We start from the raw sequence: 21024 nt of genomic DNA, 5'->3' as shown, positions 1-21024 counted from the left end.
GGGGTGGGGTGGGGGGGGGGAGAAATACCATGGGGAAATAGTTTTACTTTGTGTAATGACTCATCCATTCCCAGTCTCTATTCAAGCCTAAGTTAATTGTATCCAGTTTGCAAATTAATTCCAATTCAGCAGTCTCTCGTTGGAGTCTGTTTTTGAAGCTTTTTTGTTGAAGTATAGCCACTCTTAGGTCTGTGATCGAGTGACCAGAGAGATTGAAGTGTTCTCCAACTGGTTTTTGAATGTTATAATTCTTGACGTCTGATTTGTGTCCATTCATTCTTTTACGTAGAGACAGTATGCCAACATTTTTATGGCTGACTTAGAACAACGCTTCCTCAGCTCTCGTCCCCTAATGCCCCTACTCTACTTGCGCTACATTGATGACATCTTCATCATCTGGACCCATGGAAAAGAAGCTCTTGAGGAATTCCACCATGATTTCAACAATTTCCATCCCACCATCAACCTCAGCCTGGACCAGTCCACACAAGAGATCCACTTCCTGGACACTACGGTGCTAATAAGCGATGGTCACATAAACACCACCCTATATCGGAAACCTACTGACCGCTATTCCTACCTACATGCCTCTAGCTTTCATCCAGATCATACCACTCGATCCATTGTCTACAGCCAAGCGCTACGATATAACCGCATTTGCTCCAACCCCTCAGACAGAGACAAACACCTACAAGATCTCTATCATGCATTCCTACAACTACAATACCCACCTGCTGAAGTGAAGAAACAGATTGACAGAGCCAGAAGAGTACCCAGAAGTCACCTACTACAGGACAGGCCCAACAAAGAAAATAACAGAACGCCACTAGCCATCACCTTCAGCCCCCAACTAAAACCTCTCCAACGCATCATCAAGGATCTACAACCTATCCTGAAGGACGAGCCATCGCTCTCTCAGATCTTGGGAGACAGACCAGTCCTTGCTTACAGACAGCCCCCCAATCTGAAGCAAATACTCACCAGCAACCACACACCACACAACAGAACCACTTATACTATTTGCATAAATGAATGCTCTGAGGCATATAGGCCTAATGCGGACATCATAACTTAGACCTCAGCAACATGTCTAAGAAAATCTGTGGTTGAGCCAAGAACAGAACCCAGGTTTTTTGAGCCCCGTCCAATACCTTAACTACAAAACCACCTTTCCCTTTTGTGCTCTCATAATGACCCCAATCCAAGAACGCAATCAAGCACATGCTTAATTTTTAGCATGCAAATATTTCCAGTGATTTCAATGGAACCTACTGTGCTTAAAATTAAGCACCAGTTTTTGTGCTTTCCTGGAGTGGGTTGATATTTCCAAAAGCAGAAACAGGCAAAACAAGAAATCTTGTGAGATTACCAGCTGAATTTTAAAGATCCAAGATATGTGGAAAAGCAATGAATTTCTGCATGTTTCTTCGAAACTTTTAACATTTTCACATCACTAGTTCTATGGCCTTTCTTGCTATTTGCTCGTGTCACTTATCACATTGTTAATATCAGGCAGTAACACACAGTTGCTTGTGGACTAGCCTTGAAGAAGAAACTCCTCTTACAAGTCAAAGGATCCACCTCTGCTTCGCAAGGCCAGGTTTTCCTTGAATCTGCAGACAACACTGTCACTTTTTAAACATTCACTTTCTTTAATCCACATAATTACAAGAAGTAAAATGTATTGAAATGTATTGAAAGACTAAGAAATAAGAAAATTTGAGGCCGCTCAGATAAACCATTTGTGGCCTTGGGTACTCCATTCATGGTGAGAAATAAGATCCAACACATGGAATAAATCAGGATTTACTCTGGGGAACTTGACAAAAGAAACCATGGAGGCTGAAATAGTTGGTTTAAACCTGCTTAATTCTCTTCTACTGTGAGTTAAGGTTCTCTTTTGTCCATGATCAGAGGACAGATTGAATGTTAAGTATTGCTAACTGTTAAATATTGACAGTGAAACAAACTATTATTAGTCACAAAGCCAGATCTAATCTATTTTTTATCAGCAAATAGCTATTGCAGTAATATCTACCCAAATATGTACAGAAATCTTAGAAAACCACTTGATGTTTTAGAAAGTTTGGTATTATGAGCTTAAAATGACTAATACAGTTTCAAAAGTGAGTGTGATGACTGTTTTAAATTTCTCAAGAACTTTTTATTCTAACAGAAATGTCAGCAAATTGCCACAGCCAATTTGTTTTATTGCATTCAAAGCTATTCTGCATTACCCCACTATTCCCATCATAATAGTCACATTCTTTCTGCCCAAGATGAGCTGAGCATCTTTCTTTACATACTGTCAATCTGGCTTCTCAACTGAGTGAAGAATCATTGCACACCAATGAAACAGCATTGAAGGAATCCCCAGTTCATACAAATCACTCCATTTGTTTCCAGTTAGTCCATCTGTGAACTGTCTAAATTGAAATGACTTATCCATATTGAATAGCTCTGTTACATCAAGGTCAATGGTCTCATGTGGCAGCTGGTTTCTTGTAAAGATGTGCCTTTCAAATGACATTCTTGCATGAATCAAAATATTCTTAACTTTTTGAATGACTGTATCTAGTAGTTTGCCCTTCCTTTTGTACTCTCATATCTTATAGATTCCACATGCAGCAGTGTGGAGGACTGCACTGTCTTTTGTCTGCTACTTCGCTCACTCTCAGGAAGATCTGGAATATCCACAACCATTTCTTCCAGTCCTCTATCACATGGCATAATTCAGGGTTATAAAAGGTTATGTGATTCCATTACATATCAGTGGCTAAAATGCACTGATTCCAGGGCTGCTATTACATACATCAGCTCTTAAATCAGTTTGAATTCCAATGATTCACAGAAAACTGTTTATACAACAAGTATTGTACTTGGTTCCCTGGATATAGGGCCAGCTGTTGAAGTTGTTCACCAAACTATTTGTTCCTGCATACTCCTATTCTACTGGCATCCACTTTTAAAAGAATTTGTACACATTGCTCTAGAGGAAGTGAACAGAAATCAGGGGTCAGATGTTTTGATCCTAAAAAACTTTCTGAGAAACAAGAAATTACTGCTTGAACATTCAATTAAAAGGGTTAGTTCTGGATTTTTCCCCAGTACTTTCAGTTTGATACATTTTTTTTTCTTTTTTGTTGTTTTTGTTCATATCCTGGTTTAAACTATTTTAATTGTTCATTTAAATAGTTGTCATGTTACATCTAGAAATTACTGCAGCCCAATGGTGGATGAAATTCCTACAGTAGGCAAGCCACATAAAGGTCTCAGAACTGAGAACCAAGGTGAATAGTGCAACATATCATATTTATCAAATGATAATGAAAATCACAAAGATATAGAAGGAAAAAATGCATTCCTTGTCCGAGAAGTTACTAGCCCATGTTCAGATGAAGAAAAAGCATACTATAGAGGAGGAATTTTCATGCTTCCTTCCAACACAAGAAGATTGGTGTTGTCACTAAAACTCTGCACTTGGTCCCAGGAGATCTGGGTCCAATTCCGATCTCTGCCACATATCGCTTGTGGGACCTTGGACAAGTCACTTAAGGAAAAATTTCCAAAAGTGTTTAACTGACTTAGATGCCTCAGTCCCATTTACTTTCAATGAGACTTAGGCTCCCAAGTGCCTAGGTCACTTTTGAAAATGGGACTTGGCTCCTAAGTCTCTTAAGAGACTAAAAATTGTACTCCCTTTTCCTCAATTCCTATCCATAAAATGTGGCTAATAATACTTCCTCTCTCCTATTATTATCTGTTTACAGCATAATTTATTTGGGATGGGGACTATCTCTTACTATATATAGACACAATATTTAGTACAGTGGGGTCTTGATTTTGGTTGGGCCCTCTATGCTACCATAATACTAATCAGCCTTTGTGTTTGTGTAGCTTAGCTTTTAATTTGGTCTTTATAAAGCACTTTGGGATCCTCTGGCAGGAAAAGGCCAATCTATATATAGGATATTCATACTATTTTATTCTTTAATTAGATGTTTTAAGGTTTGATCTTAGTTATATAATGACATATTGCACTGAAGTTCAATGATACATTAAGCTAAGCACTGCTTCCTGATGGAAAGGAAAAATTAGTGTTCAATAAATTATATAAAAAGGACAAGAGTTCCTTTTTCCTCATTCCACAGTTGCCAACTTTCATATGGTAAATAAGCACTCGGCTTTCACAATAAGCCAAAAATCAATCTAATCCCATTTCAAAACAAGGCCAAAACAAGCCAATCCCTAAAAACCTCAACACTCTATGTGACTAGATCCCCACAATGTGCTGTCTGGGACTGTGGTGGGCCCACTGTGCACCCCAGACTCTCTCCCCACCTTGCCCTGTATGCCCCTTGCCCCTGCTTGCTGGGAGACGATCAAAAAAAAGAAGCAACAAGCTACAACAAGCTAGAAGCCAACAAGCAACGAGCTACAAGCAAAAAACTAGCCAACAAGCAATTCACAAGCAAATTAAGCCAAAAACAAGCCCAATTTCTTCATTTTTTTCATGGGTTTGGCATGTCTGGTATGCACAGAGCAGTTCAGAAAACAGAATTTTCATCCTGAGGAAAGTTTCACTACACGTTTCTGCTCAGTGGTTTGAGCATTGGCCTGCTAAACCCAGGGTTGTGAGTTCAATCCTTGAGAGGGCCATTTAGGGATCTGGGGCAAAAATTGGGGATTGGTCCTGCTTTGAGCAGAGGAGGTTGGACTAGATGACCTCCTGAGGTCCCTTCCAACTCTGATATTCTATGATTCTATAGGACGGATATCCTCTCTGCTCTATGAGCTATACCCCATTTGTCAATTATTGTTGCCATGATTAGGAGATGGCTGGTAGATTGGACAAATAAATTTAGAGCATTGTTTTGCTGCGTTTTTAAAAAATCTATTATTTTATGCATCTAACAACTGTGATATCTTTGAAGAATCAGACAGTGTCATCTGCTGAGCAGTCAGTCATTAGTGAAAAGGAAAATTACATGTAACAGAAGAATTTTAAAGCAATCTACTTGTGTCACTGAGGGAAACTTATCAGAAAGCAAGCACATAGCACCCGTCTGATGACAACATAAATCCCTATTCCCTTCACATGGCTCTCTTTTTGGTGTGATATTTAATCATCTTCTTAATGTTACATAAACTTTATTTTTTTTTGCCTTTTGCGTCTTAGTAAAAGGCCTGCTTCACCCCATTAAGGATTAGACAACGCGAAAGTCCTCCCTTGTAAAGGAAATAATTTTCCAATTAGCTGTTTATTTTTAATAGAAAGAGGTGGAATGATCATATTTTGTAGGGCTTTACTGGAAAGCAAAACAGACTAACTTACAGCTTCCACCTCTCTCTCTCTCTCTCTCTTTCAGTGTCATAGAGGAAGTAGATAAAATGATGGGACCAAATGCTGTCCTCTAAATTTCCCCTTAAGAGAATATGAGATCATAATGGAAAAACAGACTGACATCAAGAGATATTTTCATAATAGCTATGGTTTGATATTTAAAAATTCCACTCTGATGGATCACAGAAAACTATCTAGGCATGGAAGTTCCACACAGATGTATCTGTGCTTCATGATTGCGATCCAGGATTCTTGACACACACCTTGGTCACTATATTTTACTGTTTGTTCTGTGTTTGGAATTAACCTAGAGCATGTGTGTATTATACACATTTACGTACACATTGTACATTCCATAAACATGTACATGTTTAGTATTAATACTAATTATTATTATTATTATTATTTATTATTAGGCTGGTGCCAAAAATCCACAATCAGGCTAGGCTCCATTGTATTAGGTGCTATACGTATAATATTTGATGGTCTCTGCCCCCCAAAGAGCTTACAATCTAAAAGAGAGAAGATGTAACAAGTGGATGATACAATTAAGCAGACTGGGAAGGGGTGAGGTAGACAAGATAAAAATAAATATAATATGATGTGCAAATCTTTAGTGGGTCAGTGGCAGTGATCCCCTGCCCAGACATTATCAGGATGCTGGGTGCATTACGTCAGAAATGGATTTCGACAAGGGACCAGAATGAGTACAAGATGGTGCATTTACAAATTTTGATTGAGAGCTTTTTTCGCTTATCAGGGAAGGTAGGAGAGAACATGTTAAAGTGCTTGTTGGAGAAGTGGAGAAATGGATGCTGGAGGCTGGCGTCATTGGTGAAGTGAAGTCCGGAGTTGACTTTGCTCAAGATATAGTTTAGATAGATAGGGCTATGTGTTTGCCACTTGACAAGCTTTGTTAAAAATTAATCCAAAAAGCCACTACATTATCCTCCTTCAAATCTGTCCTTCAACACAGGCCCGCCATGATGCTTTCAAAACATATGACAATGAATGGACCGTCCAAACACAGTCGGTATGCTGTGACTGCTGGTGTCTATGTTAATCATTACTGTCTCACAGCGACTTTGTGCTGCTCCTGCCTATTTTCTGTATTCACCTGTTGTTTTATCATTTTTTTTGCACCCCAAACCTGCAACTAACTGCACATGGGTGCAGTGCTGCCTCCGTATGGAGCCCCACTGACGTGCTCATGTGCTGTCAATTGCAGGATCAAGACCATCATTTGCAACAATTTGTAGCGGCTGGTATCTTTTTTTTATTATATGTGTGTCCACAATAAGGCTTCAATCCCTGCTTGGGGCCTCTAGGTGTAATAATTAATAAATAATAATACTACTATTAACAACTCCATGTGAGTATACGGTATATAGATGCATCACTTATTCATTTCTATTTTTTTTAAGTTAACTGGAAAACAAAAGGTTTTTTTCCTTAAATGATGTGTATATTGGTTCCCATGTTTTTAAATATTACAATCATTCAGGTTTTGAATTTGTTTTGGTAGTAGGGCTTTTATTTCACATTGTTATCATCCCTTTAATACTTAACAGCTAATAAAAGCCTAAGTACATTAACTTTCTCTCTCTTTCATAATATAAAAAAATCCAGGTCAAACAACACTGGAAGTTTATTTACTGTGCATTTTCCCCATGGCAAAAAACAGATTGTATATGAATTCAGACAGAGAATGACAGCAGGAAAGGAAATGCCTCTGGCATGGAATAAAAGGTCATCAAAATAATCCTATTTCCTCTTCAAAGATTACCTGGGACTCCCAAACTTTTTCTTATGTTCTTGTTTTACTGCTATCACTATGTAAAAAAGGAACTTATTCCACGTGTTGCAATTCTGTGGTATTGCGGTGAAACAAAGTAGCTATTTACTTTCAGAGTTTACAAATATAAAAGCAACCAGCACATAGCTGTTGTCAGATCCAAAGAACAACCACTTCCAACAGCATCACCTAACAAGCTCCATTGGAAAAGGTAAGAAATCCTTCTTATTGCTCTATGATGGAGTATCTCTACACTGGGACATCAGAGAGCCAGTAACAGATGAAATCAAAGGATGCTAGTTGTATAAAATACACCAATGCAAAAAAAAAAAAGCTGAAGATCTTTCAGTTTATATTCTTGCTAAAGTAAGATACCCAAGAAAGTATATTTAAATAGAGCCAGTTGTTATTACATTTTTCTGAAGACAGGGTGGTTTAATATACTTATACATATTAAGGTATGTATACACTGTACAGATTTCAATATTTACAGTTAATAGAATTGAAATATACATTATATATTATCAGCATTTATGTTTTTGTATATCAGTTACACAAACATACAAATTACATAGCCAGATCCTTAACTGATATAAATTAAGTGAATGAAGATATGCCAATTAACACCAAATGGCCCATAAGATATATATCTGCTTTTTATACACCCCCTAATCACAGGGGAGGTGTTTATACTGTGATTAGAGGTGATCAGAAAATGGGTTTTCTTTCTGATGAAAATGTATATGAAAATGGAAAAAAACCACATGGTTTTCCATGGAAATTTTTGACTTTTCATCAAAAACACCCAAACCCAAAAACTTCTCAGCTGAAAACAGGGAAATCTTTGCAGTTTGGGTTTTTGCTTATTTCACAAAAATGCAAAATTTCCCACAAAAACTAGACACTTCTAATGAAAAATGTAGTTTAGTTCAATACCTGATTACACACAAAAAAACAATTCTGATGGAAAAATTTCAACCAGTCTTAAAAGTTATGGGTACCAATATAAGTACCTAGGGCTTGTCTACACTGCCATCTAGTTCAGACTAGAGGGAGTGTGAATAGCAGTGGACACCATAGTGCTGCATTCTAATGCCCTGGCATGGATGCTGCAGGTGCAAACACAAAAGTCTAGAGCTCACAACTACAGTAGTATATTACTTTTACCCTGTCTATTAAAAATACAGTACAGAGGAATGTATATAGTGTGAATCTATGTATTTAAGGTGTCTCAATGGCTCATGCTCTGGCCACTTTTCCAAATATAGTTATTAACAATTATTTGTCATTCACTTCAGTAGGATTTTTGGCTGAGGAAGTGCCAAATAAGATACTGATCCAGCAATGCTCTTAAGCATATGCTTAATTTTAAGCACATAAGTAGTCTTATTGGCTTTAAATGGAATTAGTCGTGTGCTTTAAGTTAAGAGTGTGCTTAAATGCTTTCCATGATCTGGGTTTAAAGCCCAAAGGCCAAATCCTATACACTTTATTCCTGCCAAGCACCTCATTTCTGTCAATGGGACTCCTCTCATGAGTAAGGACTACTGCCATGACTAAGTGTTCTCAGAATGGGGTCTCTTGGCTATAAGCTCCTTTGGGGCACGTACTGTGTCTTCCTCCTATTGTCTAGTGCTGAACATACTAATAATGCTCAATCAATAATATCAATTACTAGCCTTTTTCCAAACAGGCTTATTAATTGTTCTTTCCCCTACCCTCCACAGATGTCTCATCTACTCTTGGTCCTACTTTCATTATTTTCCCTTGCAATCCCTCTGGAAGCGAAGTGGAAACTGAGGGAGAATGGTAAGCAGTCTGCATTTACTGAAAACTATCACTTGTTGAATCGTTAAAAACAAATGTACTAACAAATATGTTTGTGAATAAAAGCAGAGTTGCATTAGCTACAATTCATGGGCTCATATTCTGAATTTTGGATGAGTATTTGGATAATTGCTGGGTGTTCATGAAAAGATTCAGGAGTCCCAAAAGTTTCATGAAGTTTAGCAACATGATTATTCATCTGAGAATTCACACCAGAAACTGCCTTATTCCCTATTCACTGTTCTCCCGTTTCAAGAGTTTCAGTCATGCAATCAGGAAGCAGAAACAGCATCTTGTGACTTAGGTGACAACCCACAAACAAGTAATGAAGAGCAAATAGTCAAAGTGAACATTTCACAAAAAAACCCCAGGCCTGAAAATATTTCATCCAGAATGTCCAGAGCAAATAACCCTGAATATGAATTCATTCAAAGAAATGCAGAATCAGTCAACAAATTATTCACTCACCGGAAAACAGAGGTAAATTCAGGTGGTCATATTTAATCTCTTTATTCTCATTGACCGGCACCTTAGTCCACAAGTATCCTCATTGACTTCAGTGGGACTTCACAGGGTGGAAGCTGGTATTCAACATGATTAAGAGGATCACTGTTTTGCCCACTGTTGATAGCTTTAGGTTATAAGACTATGCTATGGTTTCCCTAAATAACATTGGGGGCTCTTGAAACTACAGTAGAAGCATTTCTGCCACAGTATAGAAATTACACATTTGTGTCTTTCGGTATCTCTCTGGCATTTCCTGGTGCCTATGCTTCTTAATACTCACTGGCAGATTGGCAAGCCTCTAGCTTCATGTATTTGCACATTCATGACTTTAATAAGCAGTCTCCACTGTCCGATGTGATGAGATTCAGTGTCCTATTATTATCAATGTTATTTGGCTTAAAGCCATCTTTTTGGTAATGAAATCTCCTGCTGAGAAGTTCTCTTGGCTCATTGCTGGAACTGATGCTTCCTTCCAGCCTGAGTGGTGCACTTCTAAGTTCAATTGTGGTGCTTCCTAAACCTCCAGTAAATGTCCTCTGTGTCCACTCTCAGGGAAAAACACAAACCCAGTGGACATTAATGACAACAGGGGTTCCTGTGTCAGTGGTAGAAGAGAAAGGGTAGATAGGGCAATGGCTGTATTTGGGGAACTGGTGTCAGTGAAAGTGCAGATGAGGTTCTTGACCCTGGCAAGAATGAAGCGGATTCTTGAGTTCTACTCCTCATTCTGCCCCTGATTAGCTGTAGGAATTTAAGCAATTCATTGACATATATCTATGGCCTTAATTGCTGCCCCCCACCACCACCTGAAAAAATCTAGCAAGAGAAGGCTGTAAGGAAGAAAAAGCCACAAAGATTGCTTAATGGAGTTTTCCTAAATTGTTTTGTGAAGGGGCGTTTCTCCCAGTCTGGAGCAAAGGGCTCCACAGAGTGACTGAGGAGTATTCAGAGAGTCATGACTATCTGTTGGAGGCCCTGTACCTCTGCTTTGAGATTATCTCTCCCCTAGCAGTCACTTCACTGGGACCATACTGCAAGGGCAACCAGCTTTTCTGCAGGAAAAATTAATGCCGCATCAGGTTGTGGGGCTTTAGAAGGAGGCAATACATGCTCCTGGCTTTCCCTTTGCCCACCTGCCCCCTCCTCAGTCACAAATCCTTCACACTGCAGAGATCTCTCCATGGAATCCAGAAGGGGAGTACAATGCTACAGAGGTGCTTCACCCCTCATTCTGTGAGCAAAGACTGAGATCCAGTAGTCCTTACTCATCAGAGGAGTCCCACTGAAGTCAATGGGGCTCCTTGCAGGACTAAAGTGAGTAGGTTTTGGCCCTTGGGCTTTAAACCTGGATTATGGAAAGCATTTAAGCACATTCTTAACTTTAAGCACATGTGTAGTCATGTTTAAAGTCAATGAGACTATTTGTGTGCTTAAAGTTAAGCATATGCAAGGAATGACTGAGCCATCTGTGCCTTGATTTCCCTCTCTGTGAAATGGGGATAATAACATTACCTGCTTTGCAGGGCTGTGACTGTGCCAAATTCTCTGAGACTATGGAAAGAAAATCACTTCTAAAATGAAAATAACTCTGATTGCTCATGATGTTTTGGATGCATTTCATATTTACATTTAAAACCTGGAAATCTTGTCAAAAGACAACTGGGCCTGACTGTTGTTATTCATGCCAGTGGTGTTTTGCCAGTAGTTTCAAGGACAGCAGTACTGGGCCTAAGATGTAGTTCGATTTTACCAGCACTTTAATCTTGACTAACACCCAACATTTATTTCCCTATAGTTTATGTGATAGAGTCAGAGTGGACTCAGGAGGCACCAGCTGAAGAAGTAGAGCTCACCTGTAATGTATCTGAACACCAATCTATGTCGGTCTACTGGATGAAGGATAAGGAAAGAATAGGAACTGACAAGATATTAATAATTTCAGTCAAGGAATTTCCAGATGCTGGCAACTACACCTGTCACAAAAATGATACCCATGAGATTTTAAGCTACTATTTTTTCCTTATTACCAAAAAAGACTCAAGTAGGGAAATATCTAAGTGGCTTCTAAAAAGTTTTAAAGGTAAGGTAATAGGGCAATATGATGTTATTTCCATGTACAGTATGTGCCATAGCATTGCAAAGGAAAAGGGAACTCTCTGGAAAGAACCACTGTGCATGACTAATGAGGTGGATTATAATCTTTAGCATGGTATCAAGGTAGCAAGGTGCTGTTCAGGCATTAAGGGGCAAATAATGCCCTCTCCTACATGGGTACAGAGGTCCCCATGTGCAGCAGAACCAGGTGGATCTGATGTGCAATGCGGGAGCAGGATTTAGGCAGTCCAGCTCTGAATGGGGTTCCTATATGCTGTCACAAAGGATGAGTTGGGACCATGACTTTCTGATCCTTCCCATATGGAGTGGGGGAGTAGAGGAATGCTAAGGCTACTCTAGCCTCTGGGCTGGAGAAGCAACCATGGAACAGTTTCACAACATGTGGGGGAATGACTGTTCTTCCCCTTTGCCCTTGCAGCTCTCACCAGTGCCTAGCTAAGTCATTCAAACTACGTGCTGAGGATAGCATTTGCCCCTAACTAATTCATTGTCATAAAGCAGAGGTTACGTGTCTTAGCCTAAAACTGCTGCTGAGCCAGGATTAAAACCTAGACGTTTGGGATCCTGGGCTCATGATTAACACATTGGACAAAGATACATCTCCCAGAGCAAGATATCCATCTTCTTGTGTTTCGCTTGGGCCACTAAGCATTATTACAAGGGTGGAAATATTTCACTTATAGACATTATTCCTATCCAGTGCATGATAAAGTCATCTTTGAAATGTGTCGCAAACAGCACGGTGAGCAATCAGAGAAATGAAATCATTTGTTGAAGATATGGGGTTTCTTGAAGACAATTTTTTTAATAGATGGGAAATAGCCTATATAAAAAGTGAACAAGCTCTGGGAAAAACAATGGCAACATAATCTCTAAGGGTCACTTTTAGACACCAGCAAACTTACAGCCACTATTCAGCTGATGTGTATATTGTGCATTGTTTTCCTGGGAAGGGACTCAATACCTGCCAGCAGGATTTTGTAGCGTTATTGTTTTATCTTACTGGTCAAACAATTTTTTTTCAATCAATTTTTTCTCTCTCTTTCAATCTAGAGCCAAACAACATGACATTTTTAAAATGTGAGGCAAAGAATTACTCAGGGATTTTCATATGCTCATGGAAGACAGAAAATGAGAGTCCAAATGTGAAGTTCACAATCAAAAATCTAAAAGGGTAAGAGCTTGTACTTTCCTCAGCCACTTCATTAGGATAATAAGACCGGAATACCCCTCTTTGTCAGCATGTGGAAGGGATACTACAAAAATAGTTGGCCACCTATCACATGAACTGGACCGGGGGAAGGCCATTTTCATCATTTGAGGATGTGGACCAACACATTGGATATCCTCTGCAGGACAGGTCCCTTCTAGGCCCATCACATTACTGTATGGAAATCTGGTCAGGAATTAATATAGCTTAGAAGTGTAAGAACTCCCATTGGATTTTCTCTGCAGATTCTGTAATGTAGTTACAGAGTGACTCAGGCAGTAGAACTGCAGGTGAGGAGAGGAATTTCAACCAGACATAGAAGCAAGTCATCTTGCAGTGTCCTTCTCTCCAGATCCACTGGCTGTATGGAGTTGGGAAGTCAAACACTATATGACCATAGCATTCTCCCTGTCAAGGACCCTGAGGGGAATACTATGAGAGAAACCTCTTGGGGATTTCCTACCTCCCACTCCCTTCCCATGGGTTTCTCCAAGGCAGGGCGTGCTCTGGCCCAGTGTTATTTTTATTTGTTAAAAGGGGAAATAAGTGCAAAGCATAATTTGCTGGATGCAAAAATACAGTCAAATTCTGGTAGCATTGTGTGGTGTTATTTCTTATGGAAACATACTCAACTTGACTTGTTTCCTCCAGCTGGATTTGGGAAAGGGGCTGAAGAGTGAAGTTAGATATTAGGCCCTCCACACTAGTCAATAAACAGTGGCATTAAAGAAGAGACTGTCTTTAATTTATGCCCAAAACTCCCATTGGCATGGAAGTCTTATGTACAGAAACATGCTATTTATGACACAGCAACACTATCTTGTCCGGTGACGTGGTGTCATTGAAGTATCTGTAAGCAGCACTTTATTCAGAGCTCTCCAGCGTTTCCATTATCACTTTCTGTTTGAATTCAGAACTCAAGAGGATGCATCTGGAAGTGTAATCTGTGGAAGCCCTGTGTCTCAACACTATGAACTAGAGACAAAGTACACAGTCATTTGTCAGAAAACCAACCATTGCCCATTTGCTGAGGAACATCAGCCGATTGAGATGTTCCTGGAGGTCATTGATGAGACACAGTATGACAACTGCACCAGCAGCTTCTTCATCCAAGATATCAGTGAGTGGATCAGAAATCAGCTTTTATTTTTAAGTGTATAAAGCTTGTCATGAATTCAGTGATCCTGAGTGAATGTCTGTTCAGGGACGACAGTACTGATTAATGTATTTACTGCTCCAACAGTACCAGCTTCGCCACACTACCTCTATGTCACCAGTGTGCCCGCAACCTCACCTGAGAGCTGAGAGGGATTAATGCTTGGCCCATTATAACTGTATTCTAGGCCTGTAGGCTTCCCTCCTTTATGGGAGTAAAGAAAAACAAAAACTGGCTGAAATCAGGAAGAACCCACTGGAAAAATATAGGAGGTGCTTAGCACCCATGCGCCACAGCAAAGGCGGCAGGTATAAGAGGTTTGAAATGGGGCAAGAAATGCTGGATGTGGCATATCTCCCTTTGAAGGCATGCCAGCCCACAGCATTGGGAGTGCCACCACTGCTAGAAGCTCCTGAGAAGTGAGGGAGCCACCAGCGCCTGGACTGTGGCCCCGCTTGTGCTCTGCCCCGAGGCCCCACCCCCACTCAGCCTTTTCCCCCTGAGGCCCTGCCCCCACTCCAAAAACACCCACCAGCAAAAACAAAAGTCAGTGCCTGTTGGTTGAGGAAGTGGAGAAGCAATGTCTGTGTGGCATGTGCCCCTCCCATAGATCTCACAGGAGCCCCTCTAGAGCTTTGCATGAATTAGGAGTGCCACAGTACTGGAAGGGCCAGGCTCCGAAGGCAGAGAACAGAGCCAGAAAGCAATCACTCTCTGTGGCAGGCTCCCCTCTGAAAAGTGCAGATTTCCAAGTGAAATATCTGCATAGGTGCTTGGAACAGCACGAACTGCAGATATATACTCCTGCATATCACTGCCCCAAAGGAGAGGAGGATCTTGGGCACACAGAGATAGGCAAATCAACCAGAAAGTTGCTGCTGAGTTCATCATGCTGCCATGGGAGAAAGGGAGGTTGGCCAGTACTCTGGAGAATTAAAACTTTCCTTCCCTGTGCTTTCTAAAGGTCAGCAAAGTTTGAGGCTGGGTCCCTTCCCTTTGTCTTCTGCAGCCCTCTAAATCCCTTCATCCCTGAGGGGTCTTATAAGGCAAGCTCTGTAAGCGTATCCCTCTTCCACAGAAGGGTACAATATAGTCCCTAAACCTCAAGCACACTCTTGGCCTAATTTACTATGGTTTCCAACCGCTGTTTAACTGAATAATTAATACTAATAAAGCACAAAGAGCTGATACTACATAGCTAATGAATGCTAATGCTGTCTTTATTTTCTCTTGCAGTAAAACCTGACCCACCTGAGTGTAAGCATGTGGTCAAAAATGGCACAGTTACTTGGAAATACCCCAGAACATGGAGCACACCAGAGTCTTATTTCCCTTTGACATTTAAGGTCAACACTGAAGACAAGGTATTTGTAATGGGGAGTTCTCATTACTCTTAATGTGTGTATGATGCAGTCTTTTAAGAACTTGACCCCCTTCCCAGTTCATCTGCACAGTAGCATCCAAGTAACATGGATTGAAACACTGTGAAAACAGATCAGTCTCAACATTTCAATAGGTTTCAGAGTAGCAGCCGTGTTAGTCTGTATTTGCAAAAAGAAAAGGAGTACTTGTGGCACCTTAGAGACTAACAAATTTATTTGACCATAAGCTTTCGTGAGCTACAGCTCACTTCACATCCGATGAAGTGAGCTATAGCTCACGAAAGCTTATGCTCAAATAAATTTGTTAGTCTCTAAGGTGCCACAAGTACTCCTTTTCTTTTCAGTGATTCCTGTATGTATCTGATCTAACCCTGTTGTCCTAACTCAAATTACTTAGTGATTTAAATAAGGAACTTTGTCAGAATAGGATTGGAGGGTTTGTAGTTTGGATAATGCTTTGGGATCTGCTGCAATGAAAACTACTCTGTTAATATAGAAAAGGAGTACTTGTGGCACTTTAGAGACTAACAAATTTATTAGAGCATAAACTTTCGTGAGCTACAGCTCACTTCATCGGATGCATCCGATGAAGTGAGGTGTAGCTCAGGAAAGCTTATGCTCTAATAAATTTGTTAGTCTCTAAGGTGCCACAAGTACTCCTTTTCTTTTTACGGATACAGACTAACACGGCTGCTACTAGGAAACCTGCTAATATAGGATATTATTAGTATTTAGTGATGTTTTTCTACTGAAACACCCCCATGGCCTTTAATTACTAATCGCACTCATATGCTTGCAGCCTAGAAGTTGTTATGATATAACTCTCTAAGCCATCCTGTTATCTCTATTATGCTTTCCTCTTTTACCCTTCTTGCCCAACCAATTGTTTCCTTCACCTAGCTGTTAAGTTGTAAGATCTCTGGGGCAAGGTCTCTCGTAAACTATACGTCCGTGCAACGTCTCTGGGGCTCTAGCCTAGTTGAGGTCTCTAGGTGCTAACCTAATATAAATAAATTGACATATTTTCCAAAGAACACCATAGAAGTCATCTACCCCGATATGACCTATCTCTACATATGAAAGATAATCATTTGTATTAAGTCTTTGCTATTTGCCCAAACTTCAGTTCTCATGGTCAGGGATCTTTCTGACTATGAGACACAGTCAAAGTGAGTGCTCTACTTCAGGACTGTGCCAAGATGTCATATCTACTGTCCAGCACTGGAGAACAGAAGATCTTGGTAGTGAGGTGGAGGGAGAAGTGAACAACAATGTCACACCCAGCACTGCACAGTCATGTTAGCATGAGAAAAAAGTATCTGTTGACTCAGGATTATTAGGCTCTGTGGATCCTGAGCTGGGAAAAATCCACAACCTTTTCCTACACCAAGGACAAAGACAGCCTAATTTTTGCCACACTGAGTTGCATGTAGTTTGATTGCATGTACACAGTTCAGATTTGCACAGAAGAGCTCTTGCTAATAGAGTAAAAAATCAATGACTCATGCTCTCACACTACCCAAGATGCCAGAGGATAATTTAGTTTTTGCCAACTGCTTCCCAATTTTCAGCAGCACGTTATTAAGTAATACTAATTTTTAGGAAGACATAAAATAGATTTGTTTGCATTGCTAATGCACCTGTGCGGGTTAAATACAACAACTACTACGTGGCAACTTGCCCGCCGGGTGACACCAGAAATCAGTGGCATAGCTAGGAAAAGGACCAACCATCTTCAGTCTCCCAGTCCTGGCCCTTGACCACAGCGATATACACTTGTAGCTATGAATTCACTTAAGAATAATTCATCAGGAAATACGCACAAATCTATAACATAGAAGTATTAAATAAACTCCAATTATATAAAATATTCACTGAAATAAAAATTGAATATTAAAATTAAAGTATATGGTCAATCAATGAACTAAGGGCCCGTTCCCACATTCCCATTAACTTCACTTACAATAGAACCCTAAGTGCAAAAATTAATAACAAGATAATATCCATGTGGGGGCATGAATATGGGTCTATGCTACACCTGCTTTTATCCCCACATTCTGACTGACATTCACCAAAGCTTATAAGAGAAAATAAAGCAACCTAAATGATACTTATCCTACTTCATGAACAGACCTAACAGGTTAAAAGATTATCGTACTTTAAGTAAAAAATGAAGAAAGTGCATACCAGCAGATGGAGCCATCTTCTTAGTTATGGTTCTTGGCACTGAGGAAGGGCCTCATTAAAAATATAAAGGTGCAAATCTTTATAGGAGCTGCATGTCCACCAGTGGAAATCATACTATGTAAGGACGTGCCAGGGTATTTCAGATCAGTTTGAATCTACTTGTAATACTTTCCTTTCTGCAAAAACGTCCTCTTTGCTCTGATACAGCGGTGATAACTAATATGAGCACATATTCATTTTTGTCACAAGATCAACTAGATAACTTTAACTTGATGTTTGAGTAACTTCTGCTTGATTTCTTACAATCCATTGACTGGACTGTGTTTTTGTTCATAGTCTTATGATACTGATGAACAGTTCATTCGCTTTGCTACGACAAGCAAGCTAGACAAGATCTACGTCCAGGCCAGAGATCGGTATTACAATTCATCTTGGAGTGACTGGAAACTCTGCAGGTAAAGCTCACGGCACCATTTATCACAGTAGCAGATGTGACTTTTGGCTACATGGGAGGAAGTGGAGCTATGCTAGCTTATTTTTCTCAGATTTGGGGGGAGGTTACCCCTTACTACTGTCCTATTTGTAGTCCTGAGTGAAAGAAGTTGTTTCTTGAAATATCTTTGCGGGAACAAGAGTCTATATAAACATGTGACTATAATGTCCAACACAGGCTATCATTCTCTTCCTGCAAAAGCCGGGAGAAACAATTAGAATTAATTTACACTAGACAGGAAACATGTATCTAGGGTTCATCCGGAACAATTAATGATTTAAAGTGCTCTCTGCCTAGCTAGGTATTTGTACTGTGTCCTTCAGTGAAGTATCTGAGTACATGACTGCTGCTCATGCACTGCCAGAATGTTAATCTTTTGTCTCTCTCTAGAGACTGATCTATATAAGAGTGTAAGAGACTGCACTGGTGGACTTAGCAGGATCAAGTTATACTAATAAAGTGAACTGGTGTGAGACAGATACAAGCTGCCTCAGTCTAGTTCTTTTGGGTCATCAATGATAGTTTTCCAGTAGCAGCAGTCCTAGGGATACCCTGAAGTGGAGTTTCTTGCCTGTTCTAAGGGGATTCTAGTTCTAATTATTTCCCCAGATAGTATCCTTTGTTTTGCTGAAAATGGAAGTCAACACTGTTATCTTTTCTGAGGCAGGACAAAGACATGGGTGTGATGGCTCCTTCCATGGACAAAATCGAACAGGCTGGAATGGAAAAATTCTTTGAAAATATTCTTCAGAATTTTTTTCTTTTCCTGTTTTTAATTGAAAAACACCTGGACTTCAAGGTGTTCAGGCCCACACTTCTGCATCACATGTAAGCACTGGTGTAATGTTGGTCCCATGAGTAATCCAACTTAAATTAAATAAATAAAACTACACTGGTCATGGGCCAGATTGTCAAAGGTATTTAGGCACCTTAAGATACAGATAGGCACTTCTGAAAATGTCACCAAGCACTGAAGCAAATTAAGTGCCTAACTTTAATTGAAATCAATGAAATTAATGGGAGATAGGTGCTTTGCCTACTTAGGTGCATTGAAAAATCCTACTAGGCATCTACCTGCATCTTTCAGTACCCTAAATACCTTGGAAAATCTGGCTCTCTATTGCAGAATTGGGGCCTTGGTGTTTCAGCAGCTGAGCCAGACTGGCATGAATTTAATGGGAAGTGAACTGAAAACGTATGCCTGGGGAATGTTAAGATAATTTTTGTCTTAATCTTCTTTGCCTTACTTTGTAGTAACCAGTAAGAGATTTCAGGGAAGTGACAGAAGGAAAGTCCCCAAGAAGAAAATGAAACAGACAAAAGACAAGAAGTTAAACATGAAACAGAGGAAAAACTGCATCTGAAGATTATTAGGAAGCCATGACACGTTTTTTTTTGTATTAGATTAATATGATGACAATCATTGACCCCGCTCTTCTAGGTACTCAATATTTAAATGGTGCCTATGGCACACACCAAGTCAAATTAACATTTATATTTATCAATTTTTTGATATATTGAAATACTGTCCGCTATAATGCTTTTTTTTTACATATTATAATATTGCATCTATATATTTATTTATGTATTTATTTATTTATTTATTTGCTCGATACAAAATGTAATGTCAGATGATGGTATTTATTAGCTGAATATTTTTGTGTGTTAATTTATACAAAAGGTGGCTTATTGTGAGGACATGTTTTGTTATTTAAGTATTTATTATTTATAAAATCTATTATTTAAATTAAAAATGCTTTAGCATGGAAATCATTGGCTGCATGAAGCAGCTGTGTATTATTATATTTCATGGCCATATCCAGCATCCAAACTGATGGCAGATATTTGAGCTGGAGGCAAAAAGCAATAAAAGCTTACAGTCCTTGAAATATTAGCTGCTGCATTTAGTCAGTTGTACTCCATGTTCCCTTACATCACATTGGTGTTCAGCTGGAGAATATGGTAAATGTTTTTTGCACGATGAAGCTAATACTGTCAGAGCAGAAACCTTAGGGTTTGATCCAACTCTGACTGGAGGCAATGCCTTCATTTGGCATTTGATTAGGCCCTGAATGGTCTGTGTTCGATTATAAAAAGTACTGCTATTGTCTCTCATGGATGGAAATGGGAGTTTTGTAGGCTATACTGCCTGCCTCAATAGCCCCACCTCTGCTGAATACAATAATTTTCAATTATGCTTTGCTTATCTTTTATTTGTGACAACTAGGCAGCCAGTGCATCATTTTGAATGGTACCTTTTTGATGGCAGCATTCATTCAGATTTACTACATAGTAGACAATTAACACACAGGGCATGTGGCTAAGAATCTGCAATCAAAATGGATGTCAAAATAGAATATTTAAACATTTAATTTATGATAAATGTTATGCATCTGATATTTCAGAAAGTTGCTGCTAACAGATTTTATATGCAGCTGTTAAGTGTTTGACTAATATTTGGAGATTTGCAGCATAGTGTTTTACAATATTTTTACTTTTCATCTTACTAGCACCCCAAGGTGTGCTAGGCTCTTTCACAGAACCCAAGGGAAAATCTGGTCCCTGTCCCTAATTACTTACTGCATAAGGCCCCAGTTCAGGAAAGAATATAAGCATGTACTATATTCATCTCACTTACGGCTTCTTCTAAAGCCTGTTGAAGTCCTAGAAAGGTCTCGGTTCATGCACACGCTTAATTTTTTTCTGTGTTTGAAACAAGTGGTGATTTAAAATATTTAAACATTGAAATGGAGGATATCTGATATTTCAGAAATCAGTTGCTAACAGTTTCAGGTACAATATTTGCTGATGTTGAGGGAAAATATTTTGCTTTTGTTACTAATATTATTTATTTTAAGATCTGCTTATAAATTTTTGTCCTACAAATGAATTAAAATATATTTGAAAAAAGTCTTGGTTTATTTGTGGTCCTTTAGTATAAATGGTTAATACCACACTTACTATCCTAACACAAAATACAATTTGTTTAAAACAAACAAAAGGAAATA

At 39.3% G+C, this 21024-nt stretch overlaps 1 protein-coding gene across 1 annotated transcript; it reads left to right on the top strand.

The window, feature by feature from the left end:
- The first annotated feature begins 7321 nt into the window (after positions 1-7321).
- IL12B (interleukin 12B) lies at positions 7322-18006 on the top strand. Its single transcript, XM_038414568.2, has 7 exons — positions 7322-7350; positions 8867-8948; positions 11269-11553; positions 12642-12762; positions 13713-13918; positions 15191-15318; positions 17860-18006. The coding sequence occupies exons 2-7, from the start codon at positions 8867-8869 to the stop codon at positions 17980-17982; spliced, it is 945 nt and encodes a 314-aa protein (XP_038270496.1). The 5' UTR covers positions 7322-7350; the 3' UTR covers positions 17983-18006.
- Positions 18007-21024: the final 3018 nt, after the last annotated feature.

The sequence above is a fragment of the Dermochelys coriacea genome, chromosome 8 (genome assembly GCF_009764565.3).
Source record: "Dermochelys coriacea isolate rDerCor1 chromosome 8, rDerCor1.pri.v4, whole genome shotgun sequence".
In the NCBI taxonomy this organism is placed as follows: domain Eukaryota; kingdom Metazoa; phylum Chordata; order Testudines; family Dermochelyidae; genus Dermochelys; species Dermochelys coriacea.
The sequence above is the reverse complement of the archived record's forward strand: the minus strand, read 5'-3'. Positions and strand labels throughout refer to the sequence as shown.

Excerpts from the sequence above, each read along its gene's own strand:
- IL12B (XM_038414568.2), top strand. The coding sequence starts at position 8,867 with ATGTCTCATCTACTCTTGGTCCTACTTTCATTATTTTCCCTTGCAATC. Across the intron at positions 8,949-11,268 it reads GTGGAAACTGAGGGAGAATG|TTTATGTGATAGAGTCAGAG; the intron begins GTAAGCAGTCTG and ends ATTTCCCTATAG. Across the intron at positions 11,554-12,641 it reads GCTTCTAAAAAGTTTTAAAG|AGCCAAACAACATGACATTT; the intron begins GTAAGGTAATAG and ends CTTTCAATCTAG.